The following is a 16,734-nucleotide window of genomic DNA, read 5'->3' as shown; positions in this document are numbered from 1 at the left end:
GAATTTGTTTGAGTAATATTTCCTCCCTCTGCAGCTAGAAAAGAATTGAATTCCTAGGCCAGAGGAGGTTGGCTGGGAGGTGATGAAAACATAGAAGCTGCTGGGTCCCTGGGATAGTGGCTCACACTCAGCCCCCCAGGGGTAAGCCCAAAGGAAACAAGAGGGAAATGTGTTTGTGGGGATGGAGAACAAGACAAACCTGGGACCACTTCCCATTGAGACTCCAAGAAGCATCAAGATCCCAGAGAGGAAATGGCCACGTGGAGTGTCAAGGCAGATGGAGCATTATATAATCCCAAGAGTTTTACCAGGCCGCAGCATGGCTTGAGAACAGCATAATGACTTCTGTGTACCCAGGAGTGGCAAACACGGATGGGAGAGCACGGGAAATTGAAGGAGCCCTGGAAGGCCCCTATGTAGACCGACAATGCTGGGACCATGGTTGTCTCAACAAAGGTGCTCAGCATGGCATGTGACCTTAAGAAACTCTGTAAATATCCCAAGAATGGGGAGGGGAACCCCAAATTGTCAGAGACCAAGTTTCTGTGGTCCTGATGAAATGGGAGCTTCAAATAAAGACTAAAGTGAGTTCTTGCACATCTGTGTTTGCAAACTTAGATTCATACCCTCTAGTGCTGAGACACTGTCCACAGCTCTAAAATCAAAAAGCCAAGCCACAGAATAAGAATCTATTAATAACTTTATGACAATAAATGTAGGGAAACTGGATAAAAAGAATAATTGTCTAGAAATACATGAGTCACAAAATCGGCCCAGGGTGAGAGGGAAAGAGTTGAAAGCCTGAAAAATTAATAATCATTAAAAAAACTAAAATAACAATAATTTTTTAAAAATCTCTCTTTACCCAAGACATCAGCCCAGGCAACATTACAGGTGAAAATTATCAAAGTTTCAAGGAACAAATAATCCCTTTCTTATACAAACTGTTTTTGGAGAACAGAAAAAGAAAGCAAGCATTCAATTTACGGGGTTAGCACAACCCTGATATCAAATATGGACAAAGGCAGTATAAGAAAAAAAGGATATACCAAACTCATTTATGAACACAAATGCAACAACCCTAATAGAAATCATCAGTGTACTGTAACATAACCAAGAGCATTTTTCCCAGAATGCAAAGATAGTTCAGATTGACTAATATATCAGAACAGATTAAAGAGAAAAAGTATTCAACAAAATTCAACATTTATTCATGATAAAAATTATTAGGAAGCTGAAAAAAGAAGTGAAGCTAATAAAGAATATCTATCAAGAAGCTGTAAAAAATAACATACTTGGTAAAATTCTAGAAGCCTTTGTTTTAAAGTCAAGAATAAAACAAGAATGGCCACTATCACCATTTTCATTTAACACCAATTTTATTAAACAAGAAATTCTACAGGCAAACTATTGGAACAATTAAAGAGTTCAGAAAGGTTACTGGGTACACAAGCAGCATATTAAAACCAATATGGTAATAAGCAATTTGAAAATGTAAGCAGAGAAGACATCCCATTAACAAGAGCAATAAAACCTATAAGATGGGTAGGGGTGTGTGTGTGTACAGTTAAGTGTTAGAGCTGTAACACTATGGTTAAAGCTGACTTAAGTCTTCATCTTACTTGAGTTAGCAGTATTTGACACAGTTACTGCATTTGTCTTGAAATACTTCCTTCACTTCGTTTCTAAGACACCATACACATTCTCCTGGTTTTCCTCCTATACCAAGCTCTCCTTCTGTTTCTTTTATTCCACCTCTTCTCTCTACCTCTAAACAATGGCATGCCCCTGGGCTCTCAGTCCTTAGGTCTCTTCTCCTTCATAGCCACACTTATTCCCTTGGTCATCTCTTCCAGTTTCATGAATTCAAATACCATCTGATCACTGATGATTCCCCACCTCTCTCACTAACCTCCTACCTGACCCCTAGAATTACAACTGGTTGCTTATTAGACATCTCCACTTGGAAGTATACTAGGCACCTCAAACTTAAATGTCCAAAATCAGCCCCAAAACTCGGCCCATCCTTGGTCTTCACCATCCCAGAAACCTTTGTTGGAAGAACGAGTAACTCTTAGATCCATGAGGGTCTCTACAGAACGTACATCACCCATAGAAACCACGACAGAAACTGCCCCAATATCTTTTCTACCCTCTTTCATAGTGATAGAATGTGAACATGGCTGCCCAGGACAGTGACTTCATTTTTCATCCTCTTTTGTAGCTAGATGTAGTCATGCAGCTAAATTCTGGCTAATTAAATATAAGCAGAATTGATGGGCAACCTCAGGCACATGCTTGTCTTGCTTAACACCTTCCTGCTGGCTGGAATGCAGATTTAATAGCTGATGCAGCCATTATGGACCTTGCAATGAGTTTAGGAACGAGGACCATAGTCCATGGAGCAATCAGATAGCAGAACTCTGGATCCCTGACCCCGTGGAACACCATGTCAGTCGTATATTACCTTTTTACATGACCTTCCATTTTGTCTAAGCCACTATTACTTTTGGTTTTCTGATTATCTGGGCCCATTAGCTACCCAGTACTAGTTTGATTAGGACTGCCACTTACTCCCTATTTTCCTGTAACTTGATATTTGGCTAAACTGATTTGGCTTCGTACTACTGACAGCCTATATGAATTATGCATTCCATTTTGTATTTTCAAAGATTCCATTGTAAATGGATATGTAATAAGGCTTTTCACTTAACCCTAAAGAGCAACAGAACAGAGTCATGCATAAAAAGCCATAATTCAGTAAACTGTTTAATAATCACTTTCCAGAGTAATAATTGATTGTCAAAGACTATACAACTAGGCAAGTCTCAACAGTATAATGAAATCAGAACAATGAAAAGTGTCTCAGCTGTCTCAATCTTTCATTTCATCATAACCCTATTTCCAATGATTAAGAGATGAAGAGCTTGAGACTAGAGATGTTCTTGAGGGAAAATCTAGCTGAAATATGAGGTCTGGCTTTATTATAATCTACTCCTGTGTGCCTAATAAATTTGTAGAAAGCCAAGCAAAGGACAGGAAATTTATTTATTGTATTATCTGTGAGGTCTAAAGAGAAGATAGACTACCTCTTTAAAAGGTGGGGAAGAGGTAGAGGGTGCAGGAAATTTTACTTGTTACCAAGACTAAATAAATTTGATGACCAGTATGCCATTTAACAGTTAATCATGTGATCATGGCAATCCTGTAGCCCTACCTAAATAATAAACAAAGCATTGGCTCTTCCTCCTGGCTTTTGGGAATTCCTCATAAGGCCACTGACACATCCCATTCTCTCATGCTGGGAATTCTCAGCAAGGCCCTAACTCACCACAGATACTAAGGTTTCGAGTATGTCAAAGTAGCTCCTCCAAAAAAAGATGGGGACTAGTAACCTATACCCATTGGGCCAAGAATACAAAGTACTTATGGGTATTCATTTTGAGAATAGCTCAAAGGTTTCAAAAATAATGAAGCTAGTAAGATTAAGTAAAAATAGTTCAGTCTGGGGCCGAGCCTGTGGCGCACTCGGGAGCACGGCAACGCTCCCGCTGCGGGTTCGGATCCTATATAGGAATGGCTGGTGCACTCACTGGCTGAGTGCCGGTCACGAAAAAAAGACAAAAAAAAAAAAAAATAGTTCAGTCTGTTACTCTTCTTCTATTTGACATGAGAGATGGCAGATAAATATTTTATCTTCTATTCATATTAACATCAATGTAAATTGGCAGAATCAGAGGTTTTTGACTTTATGTAGCTGATTAGTGACCATATAAACAAATACTAATGTCACAACTGTCTGTAACTTGTCCCACCTTCATCCTTTCGCTTTGATGACAACGTATGATACCACGTCCCTAGCTTGAGTCCCGTCCCACATCCACCATCTTTATCAATGCCATGGGGCTCTGTGAGCAAATCCTTGGTTTCTAGTGATCTTCCCCAGGCCCAGGAGTGCTGGGCTCAGAAGCTACTAGCAAGAAGCGATGGGACCATCCCAGCACAGCAGAGTGCAAGGGCCCTCCCACTATGCAGAGATCTGAGAGAGGAGAAGTCACAATAAGAAATAATTTTGGATACCTGGGTTCTAGGACTTGAGGAAGTGAGGTAAGAAAGGAAGAGAAGATGAAAGAAAAGAGAGAAAAGAAAGTGCCATCAGTGTGATGTAATACAAATAAAAACAATTCTGGACTAGGTGTCAGAAGAACTAAATAGTTCTAGTCCCACCTATGCTTATTAGCTGTATGGAATTGCAAGTCACTTTCCCTCATTGGGTCTCAGTTTTGTTAATCTATGATATAAGTTAATCAGGTTACCTTCCAGCTCTACACACTATTTTATCAAAAAATGAGAGTAAGGAAACACGATGGAGAAATTTATTACAAGGACTCTGAAAGTTCTTTTCCATATAATGAGAACACAAAGATAAAGTATGTCAAAGAGAATGTATTAAATGAGAACATTATTATTTTTAGTTTCAATGCAGACAAAAAATTTAATCTTTTTCCTACCGTACTCATAAAAATTCATAAAGGTAATAAGCATGGCTAATTTTCTCAAGCCATCCCTCTCCACTATGGTGAGACCAAGATTCGGCAAACTGCAATGGACTAAGAAAACCAGCTATTTATAAAGGAATATTCCCCCTAAAATGAAACATGTATCCAACACAACTAGAAAACATGCTGTAGTCTATTAGACTGTTTTCATTTCGGATAAGAGATGCTTAAACATGATTGTGGTTGGCTCGTTCTCAAGATTTTTATTTTACTGTCAAAACTGTTTATCTACCCATCCTTAAAACCCACATGTTTACCTATTCTGCTTTAAAACAAACACTGTAAAGAATACAGCTGCCTAGCTTCAGGCTGATTACAGCTACAGAATGGCTGACTTCAATCGCAATCAAATACTGTACTTTTCAGTAATAAAAAATAAATGGCCTCCCATGAACAATAAGTCAATGTATAACCTAACTGGGATAATGAATTGATTCAATTTGCTGTCAAGGTGGCCATATTATTTTAAGCCCTAATATCAACTTTACATGCTAAAAAACTGTTTTAAATCGTATAAGCTCTTTCCTTTAGTTTTACACAAAATAAACGAAAATCATAACTTGAGGGTATCATAAACATTACCCTTAAAGTGAACTAACACTGTACAAGGTTAAGATGGCAATTAATGCTGGATTTATAACTATGCAGCTTACCAGCTAGTGTCCCACCTCACCTCCCACTCAAGGAGATTCTAAGGCCTTGGACCAGTCCTTAACATTTAAAAGCACTAAAAAGGTCTACATTAGGAAATCAAAGTTGAAGCTGAGTTATGTATTAAAATAACAATCCACCGGGGGTGGGAGGGAGATGCTTTTATCCCAAATATCCGAATACTTACACCTGAAATATTCAGAAAAAGCAATTATTTTTAACAACATTTTTAAATTCTTCACTTTCTCTCACATGTGCAGATCTTGCTTAAAACTTGATATGTGTAAAATGGATCACTTTCAAGATTCAAATGCACCTGGGCCTTTGTCCTTTATAGTCTAAATTAAAGGACTAAATTATACAAACAAGCAACAAGAAAAAAATCATTGCCGGGTAGCATATGTACTAAGAAATAGGAAAAAAAAAAAAAAAATACATCTGAATTCTACAATAAATTAACATTTAATTTTTAAAGTAACTCTATACTCCAATTTTGAAAAAAAAAAATCTTCATGGAAAATAAACTGCACTTGTATCCAACAAAGAGTAAGTTTATTTTGAAGGAAGAACTTCTAGCTTTGTTCAAAATCATTGCTACAATCAAACCACTAAAGGAATAGGAATTTTCCTTCAAGAACTAATATAAATATCTTATTTTCCGTTTTTAAAAAAATGAACAAAAATTAAATACAAAAGCATTTTGTATTTACTGAAAGTATCCAAACATTATCTGAGAGATTTTAAAACTTGGCAGAATAAAAAAATTGTAAATTGATTTGGCAATAATCAGGAAACTTCTTAATCATTACATCATTTGTCCTAGCATAATCTGTTATGTCTAGCAGGACAATAAAGCACTGCTCAAAGGGAATGTTTAAGAGAAAAGGGTAATAAATTTGTAATTCTGAATAGAAAAGATATGCCCAAACTAGTCCCTCCCAATTGTACTGCTGCCATTCAAACGATACAGATTGCTTTTCTCTGGCCAGATCATGGTTGGTTCTCTGGTTTATATCTCTGACGAGCAAAAATGTATTCCTAAGGTAGGAAAAGATGAAATTTTAAAGGCACAGAGCCAAGAAAATGTTTAAGTACTATGAAATAATATGCAACTCTTTAAAAGAATACATTATGACTTATACATATTGATGTATGTCCATTGATATGTGTCAAAAAGTAAGTTGCAGAATAATATGCATAGTATGGTCATATTGTTATAAAGAAAAAATACCCTATATATGTGTGTACACATGTGTACTAAGAATTGAGATAAGTGTAGAAGATAAACAATAAGTATTGGTTAGTATAGAGAGTTAAGGAGGGCTTAGAAGAGAATACATTATTATTTCTTTATGTATCTTCTTATAACTTGTTAAAAGCAGCATACGCTTTTATAAAGAATCTAACATCTTTAAAGTTGTTATTTTGAGACAACTGTAGATTCATATTCATTTGTAAGAAATAATACAGAGAGATCTCATGTGTACTTTACCCAGCTTTCTCCAATGGTAATATCGTGCAAAACTATAATACAATAGCACAACCAGGATATCAACACTGATACAGGCGATATACATTTCCATCACCACATGGGTTTCTCATGTTGCCCTTTTAAAGCCACACACACTTCCCTCCCAGCCTTCCCTAGAGCAAGACCACCCTTAACTCTTGGCACCCACAACTCTGTTCTCCATTCCTGTAATTTTGTCACTTCAAGAGTATTGTATAAATGGAATCATATAGTATCTAACTTTTAGAGATTGGCTTTTTTGCCTCACCATAATTCTCTGGAGATGCATCCAAGTTGTTGCAGGTATCGATATTTCTTTTCTTTTTATGGCTAAGTAATATATCCATTTACCCCTTGAAGGACATCTGGGTTGTTTCCAGTTTGTGGTTATCATGAATAAGGCTGCTATAAACATTTGTCTCGGATTTTTGCATGAACATAAATTTTCCTTTCTCTGTGATAAATGTCCAGGAGTACGATTGCTGGGTCACCATGGCAGTAGCATGCTTACTTTTTTAAGAAACTGCCAAACTATTTTCCAGAATGTCTGTACCATTTTATATTCCCACCAACACTGTATGAGTGACCCAGTAACTCAGCATCCTTGCTAGCATTTGGTGTTGTCACTATTTTTTATTTTAGGCATTCTGATAGGTGTGCAGTGATATCTCATTGTGGTTTTAATTTGCATTTTCCTAATGGGGAATGATGTTGAACATCTTTTCATGTGCTAATTTGCCATCCTTATATGCTCTTTGGTAAAATGTCTGTTTGTGTCTTTTGTTCATTTTCTAATTCTATTTTTCACTGTTGAATTTTCAGAGTTCTTTATAAATTCCAGACATCAGTCCTTTGCTGGATATATTATTTATTTCAGTAACCCAGCCATTATAACATCAGGTGAGAACTTAGATTATTGATCTGATATGTTTCCTCTTTCCTAAATGTATACATTTAGTGCTATAAAATCCCCCTCCCATCATTACTTTAGCTGTGGCCCACAAATTTTGACACATTACTGTATTTTCATTTTAATTCAGTTAAATGTATTTTTTTATTTCCCTAAGACTTCCTATTTGACACACAGATTATTCAGAATTATATTGTACTGTTTAGTTTCCAAGTGTTTGGAAATTTTCCTATTATCATTCTGTTACTGATTTCTAGTTTGATTCCATTATGCTCCAAGAACATACTCTGCATGACTTAATTCTTACTGAGGTTCATTGTGTATACCAGAATATGGCCCATCTTAGTATATGATCCATGGGCAGTTGACAGGAATATCTATTCTGCTGTTGTTGGGTGCAGTATTCTAAAAATGTAGATTAGATATGGTAGCTGATGGTGTTGTTGAGTTCTTCTATATCCTTGGGGATTTTTGGTTTAGTTTTTCTAGCAGTTGTTGGAAGAGGTGTGCTCAAGTCTTCAATGGTAATTTTGGATTTGTCTATTTCTCCTTTCAGCTTTTTACTTCACATATTTTGTAGCTCCACTATTTGGTACATACATATGTAGGACTGCTTTGTCTTCTTGGTGAATTGACCCTTTTATCATATTATAAAGTCCTCGGTATCTTTGGTAATTTTCTTTGTTCTGAAGTCTACTTTACTTGATATTAATATAGCCACTCCTGCTTTCTCTTGATTAATGTGTGCATGATATATATTTTTTATCCTTTAATTTCAACCTGGCTATATCATCATATTGGAAATAAGTTTCTTGTATATAATGTACAGTTTGGGTCATATATTTAATCAACCTGCCAATCGCTATCTTTCAACTGGTGTATTTAGACCATTTATACTTAATACAGCTACTAATATGTTAGGGTTTAAGTCTGACATTTTATTTTTTGTTTTCTTTTTGTTCTCTGTTTATTTTATCTACCTTCCTATTGGTTACTTAACATTTTTAAATTCTATTTTTATTTATCTGTAGTGTTTTTTGAAGGAATTTCTTTGTATAGTTTTAGTCATTGCTCTTTCTATATATATACGCATATATACACACACAGACAGTAGACTGTGATAAGTAATATATATATATAAAGCTTATATGTATTATATATATTATTATATATATAACTTACCACAGTCTACTGGTATGGTCACTTTACAATTAGAGTGACACATAGAAACCTTACCTCCCTTTATGTTCATTTATCCTCCCCTATCTATAATTTTCTTTAAAATTTCCTCTACATACATTTAGAACCACATCAGACAGTGTCATAATTCTAGCATCAACCATCAAACATAATCTAGAAAACTCAAGAGAAGGAAAGTCTATTGTATCTAGCCATATTTTTGTTTATTGTGTTCTTTCTTCCTTCCTAGTGCTCCAGAAATTCTTTTTTTATAATCTTTTCCTCTCTGTTTAGAGAACTTCCATTAGCCATCATTTTAGAGTAGGAGTGCTTGTGACAAATTCTCTTAGTTTTCCTTTGTCTGAGAAAGTCTTGATTTTCTCTTCATTTCTGAGGAATAATTTCACTGGAAATAGAATTCTGGGTAGACAGTTATTTTCTTTCAGCACTTAAAAAATGTTGTGCCAATTCCTTCTGACCTCCATGATTTCTGATGAGAAGTCTACCATCGTTCAAATTATTTTCCCCTATAAGTAATAAGTTATTTCTCTCTCACTGCTTTCAAGATTTTTTCTTTGACTTTAGTTTTCAGAAGTGTAACTACTATGAATAGCACTGCAATAAACATGGGGGTGCAGACATTTTTTTGGTGTGCTGATTTCCTTTCCTTTGGATAAATATCCAGCAGTGGGATTGCTGGATCACATGATGTTCAATTTTTAGCTTTTGAGGAACCTCCATACAGTTTTCCATAATGGCTGTACTAATTTACATTTCCACCAACAGCATATGAGTTCTCTTTTCTGGACATCCTCACCAGCATTCATTGCTTTTGTCTTTTTAGCAATAGCCATTCTAACTGGGGTGAGATGATATCTCAATGTGGTTTTGACTTGCATTTCCCTGATGATTAGTGATGCTGAGCATTTTTTCATATACCTGCTGGCCGTTTGTATGTCTTCTGAGAAATGTCTATTCAACTCCTTTGCCCATTTTTTAATCAGATTATTTGTTTTGCTATTGAGTTGTTTAAGTTCCTTGTACACTCTGGATATTAATCCCTTGTCAGATAAATTGTATGCAAGTATTTTCTCCCATTCTGATGGTTGCCTCTTTGCTCTGTTGATTATTTCCTTTGCTGTGCAGAAGCTTTTTAGTTTTATGTAATCCCATTTGGCTATTTTTGCTTTTGTTGCCTGTGCTTTAGAAGTCTTCTCTATAAAATATTTGTCCAGAGCAATGTCTTGGAGTGTTGCCCCTATGCTTTCTTCCAGTAGTTTTATAGTTTTGGGTCTCACATTTAAGTCTTTAATCCATTCTGAGTTGATTTTGGTATATGGTGAGAGAGAGGGTCCTAATTTCTTTTTTCTGTATATGGATATCCAGTTTTCCCAGCACCATTTATTGAAGAAGTTATCCTTTCCGCATGGTATGTTCTCTGTGCCTTTTTCAAAGATCAGTTGGCTATAGATACGTGGATTTCTTTCTAGGCTCTCTATCCTGTTCCATTCATCCATGTGTCTGTTTTTATGCCAGTAGCATGTTGATTTGATTACCATAGCTTTGTAGTATATTTTGAAGACAGGTAGTGTAATGCCTCCAGCTTTGTCCCTTTTGCTCAGGATTACTTTGGCTATTCAAAGTCTTTTGTGGTTCCATATAAATTTTAGGGCTTTTTTTTTTTTTCTATTTCTGTGAAGAATGGCATTGGTATTGAGATAAGAATTGCAATGAATCTATAGATTGCTTTTGGTAGTATGGTCATTTTGACAATATTAATTCTTTCAACCATGAACATGGAATGTCTTTCTATTTTTTGTGTCTTTTTTAAATTTCTTTCATCAGTGTTTTGTAGGTTTCACTGTACAGATCTCTCACCTTCTTGGTTAAATTTATTCCTAGGTACTTTATTTTTTGGTAGCTATTGTAAATGGGCTTGTTTTCTTGATTTCTTTCTCAGCTAGTTGGTTGTTGTGTAGATTTTTGTATTTTTGTGTCCTACGACTTTACTGAATTCGTTTATCAGTTCTAAGAGTTTTTAGTGAATTATTTAGGTTTTTCTATGTATAAGGTCATGTCATCTACAAGAGGAAAAATTTGAATTCCTCTTTTCTAATTTGTATGTCTTTTAGCCAACATATGGAATCATCCGAGGTGCCCATCGACAGATGAATAGATAAAGAAAATGTGGTATATATAAAATGAAATACTACTCATCCATGAAAAAGAATAAAGTCCTGTCATTTGTGGCAACATGGATGAGCCTGGAAGACATTATGTTAAGTAAAATGAGTCAGGCACAGAAAAATAAATACTGCATGTCCTCACTCATATTTGGAAGCATATAATGATAATAATAAGACATTGAACTTTCAGAAGGAGAAAGTAGAGTCATGGTTACTAGAGACTAGGAAAGAAAAAGGGAAGAGGGATAGTGAGAGGTTGGTTGATGAACAAAATTACAGCTAGATAGGAAAAATAAATTCTAGTGGTATACAGTAGTGCTAGACATCTATAGTTAACAATAATTTATTGTATATTCTCAAATATCTAGAAAAGCTCAAATGTTCTCATCACATGGAATGATAAATTTTTGCAATGATGAATATGCTAACTACCCTGATTTGACCATCACACATTGTGATGACATAAAGGTTACATATTTTGTTATAGTCCCATAGCTCCTTGAGGCTCTGTCATTTTTTCCCTCAACCTATTGTCTTTCTGATGTTCAGCATGGGTAAGTTATATTGTTCTTTCTTCAATATAACTGATTCTATCCCCTGTCCTCTCCATTCAGCTGTTGAGCCCATCTACTGAATTTTTATTTCAGTTATTTTATTTTTCAGCTGTAAAAATTTCCTTTGGTTTTTCTTTATATCATCTGTTAATTTATCGAGACTTTCTACTTCTCTGCTAAGATTTCTATTTTTTCATTTATTTCATGTATATTCATAATTGCTCATTGAAGCATTTTCTTGAGGGCTGCCTTAAGATGTTTGTCAGATAATTCTAACATCTCTGTCATTTCAATGTTGGCATCTACTGATTGTCATTTCTTCTTCCAAGTTGAGATGTTTCTGGTTCTTGGCGTGACAAGTTATTTTCTACTGAAACCTGGATATTTTGGGGTAGTATGAGAGTCTGGATTTTATTTAAACTTTTTGTTTTAGCTGGCTTCCTCTGACACTACTTTAACAGAGGCAATGCGGGGAGGGCAGGCACTGCCTCATTACTGCCAGCTAGGAGTAGAAGAACAGGTTCTCCACTCAACCTCCACTGGCACCAGAAGTGGAGACCACCTTGTTACTGCTGGGTGGGAGAAGGTGTTCAGGCTCCACACAGGCTTCTGCTGACACTATCCCAGTTGGAAGGAATAGGAATGTCTCATTGCTATTCTCCATACCACAGGGAGTGGGGAGAAAGTGACATCTTTACTGCTGGATAGTGTTGCAAGTCTGGACTCTCCACTGATACCACCCCAGTGGGAAGGTGAGGAGGCACCTTGCTACAGCCTGCTGAGACTGGAAGTCCAGCTTTGGCTGATGGAGTGGGATGGGGCTACAGGTTTTTCTGCAGTGTTTGTTTAGAGCTGCACAGTTATTGCTTAAAAGTTTTCTGTCTTGCTAGTCTGCCCCTTTCCTGATCCTTTGGCTAAAGAGAGGAGGCTTTCTCTATCTGTACCAACTGGCATTCCTAGGGTTACCAGCTTCTTTAGCTCCAAGTCTGGGAGATAATAGGCAAAAAGAAAATGCAGAGAACTCATCACCATGTAATTCCTTGTGTCCCAATATCCATAGCTGGTCTGTCTTCTGTTATCCACCTTTTGGAGTCGTCTCATTTTTTTTTTTATATATATAATGTTCAGAGTTTGTACTTAGTTGTATTTAGCAGGAGGAATAGGGAAAAGTGTATCTATTTCATCTTCCCTGAAGCAGAAATAGGCATAAGTTTTATGATATAACATTTTCATGTGGACTATACATTATTTGCTTATAGGAGACCTTGGAACATGTATTCTATCTTACCTAGATCATGCTAAGCTATTTTCTTTTTGAGCTGTATGAACAAAAACAACTACACATGACAGAAGCAAGGACAGCCGGGCTCCTCCATCCTCAATTAGTACCTGGAAGGTGGTCTCTGAACTCAGGCCTCATAATAAGAATGTATTTCATGAGTGATAATATTGAACTCCTCAGTAAAATAAACATTTATAACATCCCTACCTCTCCTGCCATGGTGTATACATACTGTTTAGGTCAATGGTTCTCATGTTGATGGAGGCGGGGTGGGGCGATTTTGCCCCTCTCCCCAAGGGCTCATTTGGCAACATCTAGAGACATTTTTTATTGTCATGACTTGGGAAGTGCTACTGGCATCTAGTGGGTAGAGGCCAGAGATGCTTCAAAACATCCTGCAATTTGTAGGACAGCTACACACAATGAAGAATTATCTGGCTGAAAACTCAAGTATGCCAAGGTTGAGGAACCCTGGTTTAGATGTAGGACCTACAATTGACAGTCAAGTTCTGGAATGGTTTTGCCCGAGCTTTAAACAGAGACCATACAGCCTGCCAAGACTGTCTTGCCCTTTGGTGTTCCCTCTAGGGACTGCTGTGTGGCTCCAAGTTAAGATTTCTAAAGTGAAATATCTATTGCTTTTCCTGGAGAGAATATGGTTTACATAAACTTTAAATGTTTAAAACAAATGTCCTTATTTTAATATTTTTAAGAACTTTAAAAATCATAATTTAGACACCCCTTTTACACTTGTGTTTTTATTGCTACCTCTCACTTAACCACCCAATGCCATTTCTACAAATTCCCCATTGTTCCTTTTTCATTCTAATAAAACTTTGGAAACCATTTTTACTCAAAATAATGCAAGCTCAATCTTATAGAATTGTTGGGAGTGGGAGGAAACAAAATTTAAAAACCAAGAACAAAATCCAGTCCGCTTTAAAAAAAAAAATCAAGATAATGGAAGGCAGGAATGAGAGTGAGACATCTGACACTGTCCAAGTCCTATAACACACAGCTAGAGCCTCTGGATCCTGATTCTAATTCTCCATAATCCATGCCACCCTCCTACATAAAACAGTTCAGGTAACTAAAGAACCAAAAAAGGATACACAAGACTAATGAATACTTCTGGTAGAAGAACAGAATTCACTGTCCTGATGTTCATTATCCACTTAATACTCCCTTCATATACCCCTAATTCCATTTGAGCTCTTTAAAGTGTACTCTTTCTTATGGGCCCCTGCTCTGAAGTATCACTTTCCTCAAATGTATAGGACCTCTCAGCCAGTTTCTAATATGGGTCCCTCATCATGTCAAATTACTTGACTATGCCATAGGATAGGGTGTGGGGCCCATCGCACAAGGGCACCAAGGCCTTTCTTCTCTTTGCTAAGGCTCTTGAATGGGCATCACTGATTCCTTTTTCTATTAGATTCACAGAAAATCTAATTAGAAATAGCCATTTTGAAACAGCCCAAGCAGTCACAGTGATCTTGTTCAGTAACCATGGGGAGGGGTGGGTCTTAATTCAGAACATTTGTGCCTGCCCACAAACATTAGGTCAAAGATGACATTGGGGGCTCTTGTTCATACATGTTTTTGTTTCCCTTTATGATCACATTCCTTAAATCACAGCCAAGCGTGTATTCTGGGGCTAAAACTATTTTAAAGACTTAATGTGGCAGCAGTATTCTGTGTACTAACAAGAGATGTGGAGCCTCAGCCAAGAACAGTAATAGAATCTTCTTCCCTCTTACTGTCAATCTCATTGTCATTCTCAAGAAAAAAAAAAATGTTTTGTTTGGGTTTTTTTCTTCCTTTCTTTAGGTGTAGGGCTCAAGTTTCCTTGTTACTATTTTTGCTTTGAATGTCTCTGCCAAAACAAATTCTATATAATGGACAAAATATCTTAAACTAAAATATGACCCTAACTAGCTTTGTTTCCTGCTGGGGACATAGCATAGTCAACAAATGGACCATCCAGGGCAAGATTCCAGTTCAGTCTCTGGGTGAGACTGCCTGGTGTGAAACCCCAGCTCACCATGCATTACTTGCAAAACACTGGGCCAATCCTTTAACCTCTTTAAAGCTAGAAAGCCTACATAAAATAGGACTTTTATGGTATCTATCTGCCTGATGGGGTTGTTGTTGGGACAAAAATGGACATAAAGTATATACCATTGTGCTTGGCATACAAGAAGCACTTATGAGTCCCTATAACTAGGAAGGCTTAGAAAATAAGTTTTTATAAAAAGTTTCAAGAGAATGGTTCTCACTGAAAATATTATAGATTCTTATAAATTAATCTTCTTAATAGTAATGGACTGATCTTCGCAGAATATAAATTCACTTTTACCATAATTCACTATCGAGTTTTTCATATAAAATGCTTGTTCTATTATCTCACTCCTAATATCACAAAGCATTTTAAAGGGAAGGCTACTTGTTGAAGTATTACTCAGGTCTTCAGCTGATGTTCTTTGAACCATTTTTGGAATAACTTCTCAATTTCTTTCACTTTTAAAAGAGGATACACACCCTCGACGGAAAAATTCAAAAATTCATATTCAAAATCGAAACAAAATGCAAAGCTGCACACCACCACAGTGTTTTGTGTTGTAACAAATCACATACAATGAAATATTATATAACATTATATATGACATATCTTACAGTTACGTTCACCCAGAAGAACTCTTACTGTCGTTCTGGTTCACCTACTTGCATGCTGATGTCGTAGTTCTGGCCGAGGACGCTCTCTATGAGCTCTCTGAAGGTCTGGTCGGAGGCCAGCTGGGCCTCGGACTGCTGCGAAGTGATGATGTCCTCGATGGACCTGGGGGTGGCTCGGGCGGGCAGCAGGGCCGGCAGTTGTGCGGCCTGTCGCGTGTCGCCCGGAGGGCCGCTCTCCCGCTCTGCTTTGGAGACGGAGCCAGACGGTTTTCGCGCGTCGACGGTCGAGCTCTGGCGTACGAAGTGGGTGCGGATCCTCAGCCTCCTCCGCCGGCTGGCCGCCTCCGCGTCGCTGTCCTCGCTGATGGAGCCGGCCTTCCTCTCCTTGGCCTTGCGGGCGTCTGCGCGCGGGTCTGCGTCTCCGCTCGCTTGGCGCCTGCGGCCCGGGCCGAGGACCCGCCCGGCGGCTGCGGGGCTCGGGCTCTCCCGGCGCGCTCTGGGCTTCGCCGGCGGCACGGGCGGCGGCAGCAGGACGACAGGTTTGGACGTGCCGACCCCCGAGGCGATGACCGGTGGCCTCTTCTGGGGACGCAGCCGTAGGAACGCAGAGCTCCGCAAGTAAAAGTCCTGGGGGCAAAACGGCCGGGTCTTCCCGGGAGCCACCGCCTCTCCCAGGCCTGGGGGCGCCTCCTGCCCGAGGGCCGCAGGGAGGGTCGCTGGGCCTTTAGTCGGAGGGGACCTTTTGGACGTTCGGGGTCCAGAGGAGAAAACGCACTCCTTCCCCCCAAGGCGGGGGGCCTGGAGGCCATGGACTGGGCCTTCATCTACAGCCGGCGTGGAGGCCAACTTCTGCTTGAATCGGAGAAAATCCTTTCTAGTCTCCTGGCGAACCTTCTCAAGCTCTTTAAACACGTACGATTCTTCTTTGTGTTTCAGTCCAAAGTGCTTCGGAATAGTGGACATCTTGACAAATTAGACCTGTAAAATAACCAAATATATATGGGTGTGTGTGTGTTTAGAACAAAACTTCTATCGATAAATAAAATTCCAGCTCATCAAAGCTTCTCATGATAGACCCTCACGGTGCTTCCTGAGGCACAAGTGGGTAAAATTAGTGGATAATTTCATATCCATTGATTGGCCTTTTCACAAGAACCAAGAGAAACCTCAAAAGCAGTACTTTATTTCAGTGGAGGTTGCTCAAACCCCTACTGCACTTATTTTAAC

At 38.0% G+C, this 16,734-nt stretch overlaps 1 protein-coding gene across 1 annotated transcript in view; it reads right to left on the bottom strand.

Moving 5' to 3' along the window:
* TTC6 (tetratricopeptide repeat domain 6) overlaps window positions 1-16,470 on the bottom strand; it is a 164,397-nt gene extending 147,927 nt beyond the window's left edge. Inside the window, exon 1 of the mRNA XM_063090125.1 lies at window positions 15,556-16,470. Coding sequence (XP_062946195.1) covers window positions 15,556-16,470 — 915 coding nt within the window. The remainder of the gene's footprint in view (window positions 1-15,555) is intronic.
* Between the last annotated feature and the right edge of the window lie 264 nt (window positions 16,471-16,734).

This window comes from Cynocephalus volans, chromosome 3 (assembly GCF_027409185.1).
Source record: "Cynocephalus volans isolate mCynVol1 chromosome 3, mCynVol1.pri, whole genome shotgun sequence".
In the NCBI taxonomy this organism is placed as follows: Eukaryota; Metazoa; Chordata; class Mammalia; order Dermoptera; family Cynocephalidae; genus Cynocephalus; species Cynocephalus volans.
Note: the sequence above shows the minus strand (reverse complement) of the source record. Positions and strands in the feature narration are given on the sequence as shown.